At 37.1% G+C, this 17,541-nt stretch overlaps 2 protein-coding genes across 3 annotated transcripts in view; both read left to right on the top strand.

Moving 5' to 3' along the window:
• LOC110021529 (microtubule-associated protein RP/EB family member 1A-like) overlaps positions 1-6,553 on the top strand; it is a 21,489-nt gene extending 14,936 nt beyond the window's left edge. Inside the window, exon 7 of one of the 2 annotated variants that reach the window (XM_020720060.1) lies at positions 6,143-6,553. In XM_020720060.1, coding sequence (XP_020575719.1) covers positions 6,143-6,268 — 126 coding nt within the window. In that variant the 3' untranslated portion in view covers positions 6,269-6,553. The remainder of the gene's footprint in view (positions 1-6,142) is intronic. The other variant, XM_020720058.1, reaches the window with a different exon arrangement.
• Positions 6,554-8,023: 1,470 nt separating this feature from the next.
• LOC110021528 (AP2-like ethylene-responsive transcription factor PLT2) lies at positions 8,024-17,482 on the top strand. Its single transcript, XM_020720057.1, has 8 exons — positions 8,024-8,854; positions 8,951-9,033; positions 15,944-15,952; positions 16,276-16,370; positions 16,454-16,527; positions 16,646-16,696; positions 16,829-16,911; positions 17,176-17,482. Exons 1-8 carry the CDS (start codon positions 8,385-8,387, stop codon positions 17,319-17,321), a joined length of 1,011 nt encoding a protein of 336 aa, XP_020575716.1. The 5' UTR covers positions 8,024-8,384; the 3' UTR covers positions 17,322-17,482.
• The last annotated feature ends 59 nt before the right edge of the window (positions 17,483-17,541 follow it).

The following is a 17,541-nucleotide window of genomic DNA, read 5'->3' as shown; positions in this document are numbered from 1 at the left end:
AATTTTCGGTACCTCCCTACACCTACCAGAATTTCTCCCGGCAGCCTGCAACCCTCAGTTCTTGCAGTTAGACTCTCCTTGGCAGCAGATGCGTCCTCTCTCGAAACATCCTAGGCCGAAATCTCCTCCGACTTCTTCTCTCAGGCAGTCAGAATCTCCTCTGCTTTGTCTCGTAGACAACTGTTACGAGGGCTCCTAGCCTAAGGGCAAACTTGTCTTTTGTAAACCTAAAGGTAGTTTAGTTTTTTATTATAATTATTATTGGGTACAAATAGGCTTATTATGGCGAGGTTTAGAGGCATATGCATGAGATTGAGTTGTGAGTTGTAGATTTAGGTTTTGGGAGAGATTTCCTACCTCTCCAATTGTCAGAACTGGGAGAGATTGTCCGCCTCTCAAATCATAGGTGTTTTATCTTTGTGTTGTTGGATTATTACAATAAAATTTGTGTTTGTCCTGTCTATGCGATTTCTAAGTAGTATCAAATTTGTATCAATATTTCAAATTATGGGAAATTAACTACTCGATCGTTGCGAGGAAGATTTCTCGTCGCCTTCTACGTCGAGATTGCGGGAAGGGATTGTTGTGTACAGAGTGGCCGCCACTTGGTATTGTAATTAGGAAAGCTCCGACGCAAAGGATCGCCACTTGGCCGCCACTTGCTTTCTCGAAACTCGCATCTCTCTCGCCTTCTTCTGCCGCACGCAACAACGTCGGGATCAGGGCTCGCCTTTGTGACCTAAACCTTCGTTGCAATTGTGAGCATAACTTGCTGGGAAGGCAATGACTGGGAAACGGCGCACAAAGACCCAAAACTTCCATTTTTCTTTTCCTTCTGTGTTGTCTAGTCGATCAGAGCTATTTGAGAAAGCAGGCGCGAGGTATCGCGGCACATAGGGATCCGAAACTTCAATTTTCTCTTCCTCCCGCAACACCTACTCGATCCAGTCACGATCGGAGCTATCTGGAAAGACAGGTGTGGGGGATCGCCGCGCACAGGGACCCAAAACTTCCTTTTTTTTTTCTTCCTCTCGCACCGTCTACGCGATCTAGTAACGATCAAAGCTATCTTGGTAGGCAGTCGCGAGGGATTGTCGCGCACAGTGACCTGAACTCCCATATTCTAGGATCGCGTCGATTTATATGCGTACAGTCGCGGTATGTGCTTCTTGGGAAGCGATGACGGGATTGGCGTGATCCGGAAAATGTTATTTTAGGTACAGCTGTGATTCGAGCTAGCTGAGAAGAATCGGCAGGAATTCAGGGTATAAAATTTGTCTTTTACATCTGAATTTTTTTGTAAGAGATGACATCAAAGAAAGTAGATAATCTGGGGATAACATTGGAGAAAGAGATTAGTCAAATCAAATTCGTGATGTAAGAAAGATTCGTTACCAAAGAGGAGAGGTTCTCTTCTATGGAGAATCGACTGGAGGATTGATTCGAGAGCTTGGGGGAAATTCGAGAGATGCTAAAGAGGCTCATTGAGATGCAATCCAAGAACCCACTGATACCTCAATTTGCAAACCTTAAACAAAGGTTGACTGGAGAATCCGTGGCAAGATCAAATGTCAGGAACAGGAGGAAAACATCCACCATCACAAACTTCCTCTCAGGGCTCTGATTAGGGGTAGATTAAGATTTTTTATGAAGGCAGATAAGCCAAAACATCGAGATAAGATTATGCAAGAGGTATGGAAGAAAAGATAAGAAGATAATTGAGTTTAGCGCAATATCGGCTTCATCTGCTACGTGGTCGAGCGATGTCGTCAGGAACAGACTCCAACAACAGCAATCAGAGGGATTCATGTGACATCAGGACAACATCACCACTTTAAGAGGATCGGGAGTTGCAGCACTTAGAAAAAATAATATGACATACTGACGACTTTAACAAACACAAGCAAACAAGATCGAAGTTGACAAAGATGGAAGAGATACTTGATATGGAGTTGACGGAGATTGTGGTGATCAATAAGCTACATAATGAGTTGTTTGGGGCTGCTATATTCTCTAAGATTGATTGGAAATGAGGCCACCTACCGATTCAGATGCAACTAAAGGATGTGCACAAAACTTCAAACTTTTCTAGATCATTATGAATTTCTGATTAAATGGAAATGATTATTAAATAATGACATTACCTGAAAGCCACCCGACTTGATCGACTAGCTGTCTCATTTTTTCTCACCTTGAGGATAATCTGTCTTTTGGGGAGGGAGTATTGTTACAAGGGCTCCTAGCCTAAGGCTAAATTTGTCTTTTGTGAGCGTAAGAGAAGTTTAGTCTTTCATTATTATTATTATTGGGCATATAAATAGGCTTGTTATGTCTAGGGTTAGGGACATATGCATGAGATTGAGTTGTGAGTCGTAGGTTTAGGTTTTTGAAGAGATTTTCCACCTCTCGAATTGTAGGAATTGGGAGAGATCGTCTACCTCTCGAATCTTAGGTGCTTATCTTTGTGTTCTTATTGATTTGTTGGATTATTACAATAAAATTTTCGTTTTCCCTAATTTATACGAAAATTTGTTTCGATTTCTACGTTGAATCGTTTCAACAACTAGAATCTTCCAAGCCGAAAACTTCTCATAGGCATCAGCGGAAGCGACCTCATCTCTGCTTGCGTCCTAGACTTACACCCTCCTTTGTCGTTCTTTGTCCAAGCAATAGCAAGCTAGACTTGCAGTCTTCTCTGCCTAAGGGAATTAGTAATTTCAAGAATGGTCTTTGATAGAAATCCCAACTTGGTGCATGAACTTTCCCTTTAGTAGAAATCCTAGAAAATTTTTGAAAATCTTGTGTTATTGACAATAGACAATTTCTCTCTCTAGTAGACATTCTGTGTCGGCCATAAGCAATTTGTCTTTCCAGTAGAAATTTTGTGTCGACGACATACAATTCCTCTCTCATATAAATTGTGAAGATGACCATTCACAATATGAAGGCTGTTGCTTCTTTTTGAGAAGTTACATCTAAAGCTGAACATATGATTTTTGGTTATGCAACATCTGACTTTTTTTCTTGTATCACCAATCATAAACTACATGACAACAATTTTCTTCAATAATCTCAATCTGTATTCATCTGCAGTGGTAAAAGAAAAGATGATTATCTCACCGAGAAAAATCTTACACCACAAATTACTGATCCTAAATACCAGACATGGAAGATTGAATATTACATGGTCATGTCATAACTTGTCAACGCCATGACCACGAAAATCAAAGAAAATTCATGTTACGACGATGTCTTGACTAAGGGTAACTTTGTCTTGTATTAGCCTAAGGAATTTAGTCTTTTATTATTTATTATTGTTTAGCATAAATGAGACTAATATGTTTAGGGTTAGGATTATGCATGAGATTGGGTCTAGAGCCATAGGCTTAGGGTTGGGGAGAGATTCCCTACCTCCCGAATTGTAGGGCTAGAATTATGCATGAGATCGAGTCCTAAGCTGATCTCCCTACCTCTAGTATTGCTCAGGTTCTGCTATCGAATATCCACTTTGGTTTGATTCAGAGTTGAATAAGACAAATGGGATTTAAGTTCTGTATGATTAAAAGTTGTTATTTTGCCTGTGAGGAAAAATGGGATTCAAGATCTCGTAAAATTTAAAGTTGCCACTTTGGTTGTTTGCCATGGAAAAAGCAGGATTCAAGATTAATAAGGATTTTAAAGTTTTTTAACTAGATTTGAAGTTGAATCCAGTGAATCCAGCTCAATTTTGTTTGTTTTTTTGCTTCCAAACAGTTTCTTCATTTTGGATTTAAGGCAAAAATCAGAAAAATGAATTGAAGCTGTCATTTTGGCCATGCTTTGCCATGATAGAAATGGAGATTAGAAATTCTGCAACTTCTCCCAGTTGCCATTTTTACTGCAATATTTTCTCATAGCTCTGTTTGTCGCCACACTTCATCGCAGTCGCCGCATGCACATGTATAAATTTGGAAACATAATTAAGTACATGTTCTCGTTATTCCACTGAGGCAGGAAAATTTCACTGTTCTTGAACAGGTGCCTGAAGGCCCATGCATGTATTTTAAACGGGTTGTTTTGAAGAATTATAGGCCCTGCTGTTGCAAACTATCACTCTTGCATGTCTTATAGACGGGCGGGGGTCCACAACACTCTCGAGGTAGCCCTCTCGAGCGGGGATGACATCGAGAGGCTACTTAACTTCAAACTGACGTTAGTGCTAATAAAAATGCTACAAGTTATAAATATACGTACATGTTCTCGTTGTTCCAACGAGTCGGAAATTTGCTAGTACTTTTAAACAGGTATCTGCAGACCCATGCATGTCCTTTAGATGGATGGGTTAGAAGACTTATGGCCTTAGTGTTGCAAAACGCCATCCATGCACGTCTTTAGACGGGTGGGCGGGCCCTGCTTTCTTGATGCAACCTTCTAGTGGGAACGACGCTTGGAGGGCGTCAAATTGCTAACAAGATTTTGTTAGAATGCCGCTTCAAGCTCATCACATTAATCACCATCAGATTTGGAAGACAGATTTAGATGCTGACAACAGGCGATATTTGATGGGCTCTAAGTGAACCTTTGCACATATTTCACCACAAGATCTTTCACAGACATCGTATATTCCCCAATGACATTCTGTTCTTTTTAGTTATAATTTATATTTGATTGGACACAAATCTCTTTTTAAGCTAATGCTGACTTAGATTAGTTCTCTTAGATAAATATTAGCGATAAGTTTATAAGACTCCATTGGATGAGGAAATCCACGACTGCTGTTAAGGATCTTTCTATCAGGTTAGGTTGACCATCTCTGCTACTTAAGTAGGCTCAGGACTATGACAACTCAGGAAGACAGAATCATGAGATCTTGATCGGGCTCATCATCATATCCCCCACCATCCACTCCAAGCTCACAGTGATAATTTCATAATTTTCATATATGAATTTGCTGCAATTATTTGCTAAATATGAATACTTAGTGCCTAATGACTAGCCTTAAAGTGCTCTAGCAATCAGGAGGGGTAATCAACTATAAGAGCTTGCGTTTATGGGAAAACACCAAATTTAGATCTTAAAGTTCTCGCAGGATGAGGGTGAAATCTCTTGGCAGGGTTTTATCTACCATCTCACTTGTTTTTTGAAAATTTGATCCGAAATTAAACACATTATGCTCTCGACAAGTGTTCGGGGTATTTCAAATTTTCGGTACCCATAATAGTTTTCTTTATTCAATATGTTGATGATATTGTTCTTATAGGAAATGACGTAAGAGAACTCGAAACAATCAAAAGAATAATGACTTGTGAGTTTGAGATCAAAGATTTTGGAACTTTAAGATACGTCATTAGAATGTAAGTAGTTAGATCCAAAGAAGACATTGTCATATCCGAGATAAAATATATCATCAATTTATTAAAAGAGACATGAATGTTGGGGTTCACAAACCAACAGATACTTTTACAAATCACAATCGACTAGCATCAAATGAAGAGTATAACACCCCAGTGGAAAAAGGGAGGTATCAAAGATTTGTGACAAAACTCAGTTTTATGGCACAAACAAAATCTGATATTCTTTTTTGTGTGCATGTAGTTATCTGGCAAAACTTACTTGTCATCAGAGATTTTTTTTTTAAAATAACATGGATAGATATACCGCTTTCTCTATGATTGAGAGAAAACATAGCCACATGTTGTGAAAAGGAGGATTGAAATTGAAGATGTTATTACTGCTTTTGTTATCTTCTTTCCTTCTCGGCAACGAGACTTTCTTCCCATCTTTTTTCTTTGACTGCAATAACTTTTCTGTGCTATAATTGAAAGTTCAATGTGCTCTTCCTTCTCTCTATTTTTTGTTGTTGTTATGAGATTATATGATGCTTAGAGGTGGTAGGTAAACAGCTTAAACATGTTCAGGAGATGAAAGTAGACATAATAATATAGATATTAGGTAAAAAATTTATAGGACTGTGGTGAAGAAGGGCAGGTGGGAAACTTTTAATTTGTTAGATAGGAAATTCATCTTCGCATCTTTAACTTTCTGTCCTATGATAGAATCATAGTTCCTTCTATACCATATTTATATATGAAGCTGATGCTCAACATTATATATATATATATATGCATATGATTAAATTATGTATCATTTTCTTTTTATACAGTTGACAAAAGCAATACTAAAAATTTTGTATTCCGAGGATGAGAAAGAATCTCCTCTTCCTGAAGCTGAAGAATTCCTAAATGAATCCATGGTTGCTGCTGAAATTGAAGCAGAGCAGTCAGAATGATGACAAAACAACAACGCATTTTAGTTTTTCTGTTGGCGGACTAATAGTGTGTTCATTCTCCCCATTCTAACGAACACCACATTCTGTTTTCAGTCTTTTTTTTTTGGGTTTTTCGTTCTTATTAATTTTGCCTTCTTTAGCTACTAACATTTGTGGAGATGGAACCGCCGCAGTTTCTAATGAAGACCATGTAAAGATAGGAAGAGCACCCGCTTTCATTCATTTTTTCAATTCTCAATCAAATATCAAAATTCATGGTGAAACCCCAACCCCTATCATATTATTGTAGGGTAATACTTTATATTTTATTATCGCACTTTCTAAAAGATATGAAAAATTGTAGAGAACCTCAATTTATCTCAACTTTTAAACACTAAACACAATGAATAATAGCACACTAAACATGCCTCTAAAAAAAGGTGATTTCCTTCTGTTGTCTGCATGGCTAAAGATCCTCAAATCTAAATGAATTTATATAAGTTTATGCTTGAAGCTGTGGTGTGGTATGGTATGATGTGTTATGATTAATTTGCTTGACCTCCCAAAAAATAAGTTGTTTTACTTTCAAATTTTTATTCCTCCAATTCATATGTATACATAGTAACCGAATAAAGTTTAAAAGTAGCACTCTGACATATCAACTGATGAGTAAAATCAACAAATGTTCATATGGTAATGCCCAAGTTTTCCTAGTGCTATCTTCCATTTCAACTTGATATATCAACTCATAAGTAAAATCAACAAATATATTATTAAAATCAGCAAATATTTCTATTCTCTTACTTATTTATGCCATTTTTTAATAAATTGTCTTTTTTATTTTTATCTATATACTGTATATGTACATGTATATATACATATATACATCTATATACACATATACATTTATGTATGTGATTTTGAAATAAATTTAAAGAATCATAACTCTAGTTTAATAGAATTTATAAACAATATTCAAACATTTTTTTTTCTTGAGAGGAATAACTTACATATAATTTTAATATTAATTATTTTTAATTTTTGTGCTGATATTATTTATTTACATTATTGAATTTATGTATTTGCATGTGTCGTGACAATAATTATAAATTGAAATTTTGTTGTGGACGTTGATATTTAGTAGAAGATTTAAAAATTAAAGATAAAAGTTAGTTTAATAATACGAATGATTTTCTATTTTTGTGTTATAATGCTCAGACACTTTTAATAAGAGTGTCATGTAGTGTTATCAGATTCACATATTATTCTGGTGCTCCTCCGACATGTATGATACTCGAAATAGAATTATCTAAATTAATTAATATTTAAAAAAAAATGATATGTAGACACGTGTGTCCTAAATTCCAACATATCTAAATTAATGAATAGTTTTTTTTAATAAATAATTTTAAGATCAAAATAAAAAAAATTCTAAAATTTAGGAGATATTTGTACAAACATCACTCAATTCTTTTGTATTTATGTATCTAAGAGCAAATGTTTAATTTATGCGTATATGCCACCTTAAATGTGTATAGTGTTCAATCATAATTTCTTCATACGACGTCTCAACCGACGAAGAAATTTTTTCATACAGAGCACGTATGCACACGACTCTAATAATAAGCCGCCACAGTGCTATGTTACAGAGATTATTGAAGAATAATTAAAATTGTAATCACAGAGATTATTGGGATGTTATTGAAGTTAATGCTTTGGTTTCATACTAATAATTTCTGCGATTTAGATTGATCCGCGCATGAAAAAATTTCTGTTCCATCGATTAGCCTGGAGATCCGTGCGATCCACGTGACAGCAGCTTTCAGAATCCTGCTTGGCGTGGATCTCAAGGAGGCGTCTGCATACACCCACCCCCCGTGACTTTACCGCACATCGTCTTCCTCCTAACTGGCATGCTGTTCCTGTTACCCTCCATCCTACCGTCCTTCCATCCGTCCAAACCCTAGTTGTCTGCGCGGAGGACATTGATGCTGTTTTATATAAAATTAACAGAGATACCCCTCAGATGCGAGTGGATTATTGGCTGAAACGCTAGCCGTTCCAGTCATTCATCGGATTCTCGAGTCTCGCCGCAATCCGCTGAACGATAGGTTTAGGATTTATTTTCTTTTCGCTAATGATTGAACAGAGCAAGTCGCGGGATCCTCCGGATGTTATTGATTCTTTCATAGATCAGAAGCATCAGCTTCCCTTCTCGAACGACGATGTAGACGGCTTGGCGGTCTCCGAGATATCTCGAGAATTCTCCGACGCTGGAGATGTAAACGGTTTGCCTTGGTCCAAGGGTGATACTGCTATTTCAATGCCGGCAGGAGTTGATAAAATTGAGGCTTATGTTGTTGAAGGAGAAGATAGAGAGGCAATCTCTGTAGCATCTGTAGAGCCAGGTGCTGGTATGGCGGACGGACAATCAATTTCCAATCAAGATGCTGGAGCTCAAGAGAATTATTCTGGACAGGAAAACAGTTATCCAGAAGGGAACTCTGTGCCTGCAAACAGCGGAGAGAAGAAGGTTGGTACTCTTCTTGCTGCGGCAATGAGGAAATATGCTGTACCGAGATCTTCATGCTACCATGGAGTTACCAAGTGAGTTGACATACGGTTCACTTCTTGCCCCTAGATGAGATTACCTTTGAATTGAGGAATTGAAGGTTTAACTATTGCTTGTGTTCAATGCTTCAGGCTAAAATGGAGTGGGAAATACGAAGCACACCTATGGGATAACACCAGTAAAGTTGAAGGGAGAAAGCGGAAGGGAAAACATGGTATAACTTACCTGCCTTATCTCTCTGTTTTGCTTCATCTTTCTCAGGTTCTGATTGGACTTATCAGTTGAAATGGAGTATTGTTTTTAGATCAAGAGATGGATTAGGCATGCTAGCAGTTGTGCTATCTTACATTTAGAATAAGTTCAAGGAAGTATAGATTGCTTTACCACGTCAATGATTTTATTGAATAATCGAATTCAATTTCATCCAAATCCTTATCAACTTTTTTCAGGAAATGAGGCTGCATTTTATCTTTTCATATTCATAGGTGTTATTGTTTTAGATGAAAATTTATGAAAGCTCTCTTTACAGGGGTACGCTTAAACAATGATCTTCCTCATTGAAGGTTTCTGGTAATAAACTTTTTACATAGCTGATTTGGTTCGTCCTGAAGGAGAATTAAGCATTATTCCTTGATTAGAGTTAGTTATTTTTTTACATTATTGCTATAATTATTGGAGCATTTTTACTTTTTAAGGTCTGGTTTGACTCAAGCAATTAGGTTTTTTCCTATATTATTGTTATAATTATTGGAACATTATCACCTTTTTAAGGTCTGGTTTGGCTTAAGAAATTTGGCACATCATCCTTATCACCATTATTTTGTTGTGCAACTATTTGGTACTGGATTTATGAATGTTTATTCTCCAGTCATTGTTATTGTTTGTTGAGAATTCTAATTTCAATATTCTTTGACAATTTAACCAATTTTCTAATTATCCAAATTTAGGAGAGTTATTTGTGTTTGGTTTTAGGATAAATTTGCTAGAGTTGAGTCTCAAGTTCTATATAAATTTTATTTAGTCTTGTACTTAGAAACAAAATGCGAATGAATATATCCGTGATAGGGTTAGTGGTGTAGCTCCTGTAGCTCCGGTGACGGACAAAATTAGAGAGAGTCGTCTTAGATGGTTTGGTCACATTAAATGTTGACCATCTGATGATTCGAATAGGAGAGCAGATGTTTTAGGTTTGACTTATGTTAAGAAAGGCAGAGATAGACCTAGGAAGGCTTGTGCTTATTGTATAAAAAAATGATCTTTATTTATTAGAACTAAATGAAAATATGACTCTAAATAGGATGCAATGGAGGAAAGAGGATTCATGTAGCCAACTTTTTCCCACATAGTGGGATTAAGACTTTGTTCTTATTATTGTTTAGCAGGGTCTAAATTGAGCTAATGAAGCATTTCATCATTGTATCTTTTGGGAAAGCTCCTAAAGGCACGCGGCTTCTTTGCTTGTGCGTAAAACCCTTTTACCCTTGAATATTAGATTTAACCATCTAGAGTGAATCCAAATGTTCTTATCATAGCTAATTTTTCAAATTTTTATTTCCTCAGGGGCTAGATAGAGATATTATGGAAAAGAAATAGGAACGGTAACACAAATTTCTTCATTGCTCATTTCAAAATTTTTTTCTTTCTCTTCTACTCTCTTTCATTTACAATTTCTTTCCTCATTTTGTTGGCTCCTCCTTATTGACTTCTGGCTTTCCTGCCTTTTTGATGCAACGGTAATTTGTTTTCAATCTTTAGTGAATTTTGAAAGTGTTGTACAATGTGAATCTATCTAAGGGGTGCTTGTGGAATTTTGAACGAGTTTGTGCAGCCATAGATTTTTTGTTTTTGAAGAATTGCTTTTAGATCGTAAAATTTATTTTTATTTCTTATTCAATACTATGTTTTCAAATTATACTTATTAAATTTGAAATTTAATTTTTAGTCCTTTGATTTCTATTTGTCTTTTAATATGGTTATTTCTGGTAGCATGTGATTACTAAAAAACTAGATCTTATTATTACCAGACATCAATTGAACTCTTTCAATCTAATTACTTTTGAATATCGTCTGGCAGTTGAAAAGTTGTATTCTGTTATTATTAATAACAAATTATAATAACTATATGTAAGGAAATAGTAATATGATGCTTTCTGGAGATGAGTAGATTTAGAGAGGGTGGGAACTAATGGGGATCTGTTGAAAGGGTGGATGATTGCATGGGCTCGTGGCATACATGTAATGAGGAAGGTAAATATTTATTTGATAATCTTTAAAAATTTTAAATTTACTGGGACTAAAGTTATGTAAATTAGTAAGGACTATAAATAAATAAAGATCTTACAAGAGACCTAAGATAAACTAGCTTTCTTAGAAGTATTTGACATTTACAAGTATCTGAATGTAATGTGTTTGCCCATCCTCCTATTTGTGTATTGTTTATGGGAGGAGCTTTTTTTTCTCAAGTAACAAGGAAAGTCGGAACCCAAGGAGACATAGGGATTGAGAGCTTTGTCACGAACCATTAAGTCAAGAGTTCAAGGTCTAGCATATATGGGTAGTGCATAAATTTAAGAAAGGAAAAAAAAAAGAAAAACTCAAGGAGACCTAGTTGTGAGCTTTGTCAATCTTGAGTTCAAAATCTACCATATATGGGTAGTGCGTGAATTGAAGGTAAAAAAACAAGCAAGAAAACCCCAAAAACGGCTTACAAAAATTGGATGTACTCAGATAAAAAAAATTGACAAGCATGCATGATCCCACAACAACAAAAATGTAAAGCTGATCTATGTAAAAGTGATTGAGGATCAATAAGTTTGAAGAATTATTTGATGTAAAATCTACTATTTCATTTAACATATGTGTTTAAATAGATGTTACAATATTTAACAAAGAAAACAAATAATACCCTCTAATTACACAACTCACAACATTCTCCCTCTTGACAGGTGTCCCAAGTCTTTTACCTCAAATTGTTTCCCTAATCTTCCTTTCAGTTGAGCAATTTCTACCTCATCATCGTCAGTGATAATTATGTCATCTACATACATAACAAGTATGGTAGTGTAACCTTCTTTTTGCCGAAAGAACACGGTGTGATCTGCATTGATCTGCTCAAGGATAGTCATTCTAAACTTGTCAAATCAGGCTCAATGGGACTACTTCAAGTCATACAGTGACTTTCTGAGCTTACACACCTTGCTCACTGTTTGGAATGTACTGAATTCTGGCGGTATGTTCATATGTACCTCGTTTAGTAGCTCCTCATGAAGTAAAGCATTCTTCACATCCAATTGGTGGAGCCTTCATCCACCATTCACTGCCAGAGAAGACAGTGTCCTCATCATGCTCATCTTTGTAACTCATGCAAATGTTTCATTATAAATGTCATACGTCTGACTGTATCATTTTGCCACTAGTCGTGCTTTGTTCATATTCACCTTCTCTTTTGGAGTTTGCTTTACTGTGAAAATCCACTTGCATCTAACAACTTTATTCTCTACTGGTAGAGGTATGATCTCTCATGTTCGGTTTTTATCTAGATCTCCAAGCTTTTCTTGCATCGCCGCTTTCTACTTGAATCTTTTTTAACAACCTGCCAACACTTATGTATAGAGACAAAGTCCAATGATACAATGAATGCTTCATGCAATGGTGAGATGCTAGAATAAAAAATAAAGTTTGTAATGTCAAGTTCCCACCTAAAATGGTCATTATGATGTCCCGCATTGCTGCGGGAGGTCCGGTGGGGGGATTGGGGGGGGGGGGTAGGATTGGACGGAAGATGAATAATATCACATAGGAGTTTTGAATCAAATGTTGATGGTGTAGGTGTCTCAAGATTTGGGGATGTCCGAAACAAGGGATTTGTTGGTACTACAGACTCTGTTTTCTCAGTTTGCTTATTCCTCCATGCTCCATGTATACACCCTTAGCTCACCTTTAGTCTGAATCTCACCACTTCTAGATTCAATCTCTTCAATTTTCATCTCCTCAGTTGATTCATCCCACATCATAGGACATAAAATTGCTCCAACTTGCACCACTTCATCCTATTACTACTCACTCTCTCTTGCCTTATATTTTTAGTGTCTCTTGAGTCACCGAATCGTTAATTTATCTATGGAGCGTAATATGATTGAAGCTCTCTGAATGACATTTCCATACTCACAAAGAGTCTCTTCTCAATTAGGTTCCAACAAACATAAACTTTCTGAGTAGCAGAATAACTCATGAACACTCATTTCATACTTTTAAGATCCAATTTTCTTACAAATAGTCTGTTTTTTACACAAAGCACACACATCCAAATACCTTCAATGGAAGGTTCCCACTATTGTCTTCTTTTAATATATAATAAGGAGACTTCGACTCCAACGCTCTTGAGGGCATTCTGTTAATAGATTGAGTGGTTTTCAACACTGCTTGCCCCCACAAGTGTTGTGGGACATTAATTGTCATCATCATGTCCCGGGCTACCTCTAGAAGATGCTGATTCTTCCTCTCAGCTACTCCATTTTGTGTTGGTGTGTTTGGGCATGTGGTTTGGTGTTGTATTTCTTGAGCTGACAGGTAGTCCCCAAATGATTTGTTGATATATTTTGTCCTATTATCAGATCTCATTGCCTTCAGAGTTGCTCCATATTGGGTCTGGATTGCATCGTGGAAATCTTTAAAGTAAACAATGACCTCACTCTTCTATTTCATTCAGAATATTCAAGTAACACGAGAAAAACAATCAATAAACGTAACAAAATAATGATAGTCATTCATAAAACTAGTAAGACAATGTCCCCATATATAAGCATGTATCAAATCAAACACACCAGAGCTCCCATTCCCATAAACAAAAGTTCTCCCAGTGAGCTTGCCAAACTCACAAGCATCACACATCATTTTGTCTGTATTTTTCCTTTCATATAAGGATGGATAGAAACGAATCAATAGACTGAACGAAGTGTCTCATGAGTGTGATGTAGCAGTAATACATCCTTCACACTCCTCTCAGATCCTCCAACTCCATCATTCTTAATTATAGATGCTAAGGCTGAGTCCATGCTCTCTCTATCCAAGTATTAGAGTCGACTATGCCACGTGCCGGTCCTTCTCTTGAAAGATCATTTTTGAAATATCAAATGAAATAACACATTTTAGTTGGAGTACAATGACACTGATTGATAAAAGGTTTACTGGAAAGGAAATAGCATGCAAAATATTGGACAGAATCATAGAATTAGTATACCTCACTGTACCCTTAGCAACCATAGACTCTGTCGCACCATCAACATTCTGAATGATTTCTGGAACTGCTAGGTGAGTATAGAAAGAGAACTCACTAGCGCCATCATCCTCATCGGTAAAGTCTTCCCATATTTCTCCCTCATTCTCTGATACCATTAGAATTGACCGGTAGCCCTCTCTATTACCCCTTTGGCCTCCTCGATTACGACCATGGCCTCTAGAATGTCCATGACCACCCGTCTTTGTCTCATTCGGTAGATTTGGACACTTCTTGCTCAGATGTACCACTTCTCTGTAGTTGTATCACCTGCGAGTCTCCCCCTGAGTAGCTGTCCTATCAGAGCTCGAGACAACCAAAGTGGATCACATTCCTAGAAGTCCACTTTGTTGAGCCGGAACATGTGCTGAGGTAGTGGCTCCCGCCGAGACACTAGCTTTTTATATGAGCACGACCAAGCCTTCAGAACCTCAGGATCCATCTTCTCCAGAAGTTTCAATCTTTTGCCTACCATAATATCTCAGTCACCTGGCATTCTCAATCATATGGATTCAATTTAGATCACACAAAGAAGAGAGTGAGGTAGCAATAGAAGTCCCACAACAAAAAAACTCTTTCCTGCCATTTCTCCTCTCCCTTGCTGCAGATTGGGGATTCAAATAGCCAGTAGAGGCTAAGGGACGTTTCCGTCTACTCGACCAATGTTGCCTGAACAGTACGTGTTTGATTGGATCCACTTCGGCGCCTGCAGCCCCTCTTTAAAGCCCCCTTCAAACCAAACCTCGTCACTGTGCTTCTCAAACCAATGCGAGTTCCTCGTTCGTAAGAAGCGGCTCTCGCAAGCGGCTCGTCATCCTTCCTCGTTTGGTTCTCACACAAGCTGCGTTGGCGACGGCTCCTCTTCAATGTTGTCAACCCTCACCCTTGACCTCATTCCTTCGGTTCGCCTCGATAAAGCCCTTCTCGCACAAGTCGCTCACAGAGGTTCTCCCGCACAACTCTGAATCCCTTGGCTGTTCAGCTAGGGCTTGCGTCATCCCATGCGCGACCATAAACTCGTGTGACAAACAAAGCAACCGCAGCCAAAAAGACGGGAATGCTGTTCGCCTGGCTTCTTGCAATGATGTTGCTCAGCTGCTTCCTCTACACCGCCGAATGATCTCAACCCTAGCCTGTTGAAATCTTGCACGATCCCAGCTCTGATACCATAAAGAATTATTTGATGTAAAACCTACTATTTTATTCAACATATGTGTTTAAATAGGTTAAATAGGTGTTTTAATGTTTAACAAATAAACTCAATAGAATCCTCTAATTACACAACTCACAGCAAAGTTGCCGGGTTGCGCATCCACCATCATCAATATCAATAACAAAAAGCACTATTAACTAGAGCCCATTGGAGAGTGCACAGTTGACCGAAAACCTTAGTAAAATGATTAAAACAAGAAAGCAGAATTTGAGCTCTGTCAGCAAACTGACTGACAAACCCATCAGCTCCAGTACTTTTAGATATTGCAGCATGAAGCGTGAAAGGCAGAAGTTGTAAAGCTTCCAGCAAGTAGAGAAGTATCACTCATCGTATAAAAATAAAGAAATTGATGTATTCTTTTGAAATGGGAGAAATGGGAAAAGTAAAGCTTATTATTTTACGAGCACTTGGTTTATTCATAATCCGCATTCAACACTTCTAAATGCAAGCAATACCCATTAGCCTAGCCATCTCTTCTGAATTTAATCTTTTTTTTTTTTTCATTCAAAGCAGCAATTAAATTTTTTTTTTTTTTATGATAAATATCTTTATGGTTGCTTCTCACCTCTTCTTTATCTGGATTCTTGCATTGTAAATGCGACCGGTGGTGGTCATGCTGCTGTTATGGTGCTTCAGTCTATTTGGGTGAGTACCGTCAGTAAAATTTTCTAGGAAGATTTACATGCATGCCGCACAATTTCTATGTATTTACATACTAGCACCTAAACTTCGATATTAACATTAATATCATTTTATCTGTACATCAAAAGGTGTATTTTACTTTGAAAAAGTTAGTGATGGTTAAATTTTTGATGTGATAAGAAAGATTTTTGTGTTAGAAATGCAACAATTTAACTTCAGGTGTAAGATATGTTGATTGATTAGAATTGTGTGGTATGTATGTAAATGCCCCAACTTTAGTACTCTTTTTGTAGAACTGATGAACTCTAAAATTGTTGGGCATTTAGGAAGCTATGACTCAGAGGAGAAGGCGGCTAGGGCGCATGACCTCGCCGTCCTTAAATATTGGGGTCCAGGCCAGACCTCCAAGCTCAACTTCCCTGTAAGATCATTAAATGATATCTCATTTCTAAACCATTTATTCTTAATCATCATTAACTGATGATTGTTAGTGCTTATTCGCAGGTTTCTGATTACGCGAAAGAGCTCGAGATCATGGAAACCATGAGTCAGGACGAGTATGTCGTTCATGTTCGACGGTAATATGATCGATCTTTTTCCGATGACTCGGTTCTAGTAATTTGGCAAGCTTTTTGAATAGCACAAAGAATTGATTGGCAACTTTTCTTGTTTATTTCTGTGGCATTAATATTGAAGACAAAGTAGTTGTTTCTCAAGAGGAGCTTCTGCTTATAGGGGAGTGACAAGGTTGTTCCTTAATCCTCATCTCCTGCATTATTCAATTTGAGCAGAAAAATATTTTTCTTGATTGATTCATTCCTCTTCTTTGAGTAGATCGGAACTAACAAAAAATTTTTTTTTTTCATTTTGATCTGAAAGAAGGAAGGATGGGAAATGGCAGGCTCGAATTGGCCGGGTTGGCGAGAGCAGAGATGTTAAAGACATATATCTTGGAACTTTTGGTGAGAATTCATCTAAAGTTGCCTCTAACACAGCTTATAAACTGAACAATTATTCATACTTAAGGAAGATTTACATACATCCCATTAGTTCCCATGCATTTACATGTCTAACACTTAGAAGTAGAGCTTAAGTGTTATATATGTAAATACATTGGAATTGGGTGGTATGTATGTCAATGCCCTTATACATTGGAATTGGGTGGTATGTATTTCAATGCCCTTATAGTCAATTTTCTATTGTTTTTTTCTGGTTTTTGAATTCAGAAACTGAGGAAGAAGCTGCAGAGGCCTACGACATTGCGGCGATTGAGCTTCGAGGAGTTCATGCTGTGACCAATTTTGATATTAGCAACTACTGCGAGGGTTCTTTCAAGCAGATGGATGGTCCTCCTTGCAAATTAGAGACTTGATTTATTGCACTCCACTGCAAACATTGTAATATATTGTTTAAGTTCTTTGTCCCATTGTTTCTCAGTGCTTGTTTTATTGACATCAGACTTGTGGGGATATTTATTTAGACCAAACTTTGTAGATTGACCTTTTGATGAAAAAGAAAATGATGGTTTCATAAACTTATATGCATGCATACTAATTTATGAATAATGTTTTGCTCTGCTAAACTCAAACTGA

The sequence above is a fragment of the Phalaenopsis equestris genome, unplaced genomic scaffold (assembly GCF_001263595.1).
Source record: "Phalaenopsis equestris unplaced genomic scaffold, ASM126359v1 Scaffold000134, whole genome shotgun sequence".
Lineage (NCBI taxonomy): Eukaryota > Viridiplantae > Streptophyta > Magnoliopsida > Asparagales > Orchidaceae > Phalaenopsis > Phalaenopsis equestris.
This window is presented reverse-complemented; position numbering and strand designations above follow the sequence as displayed.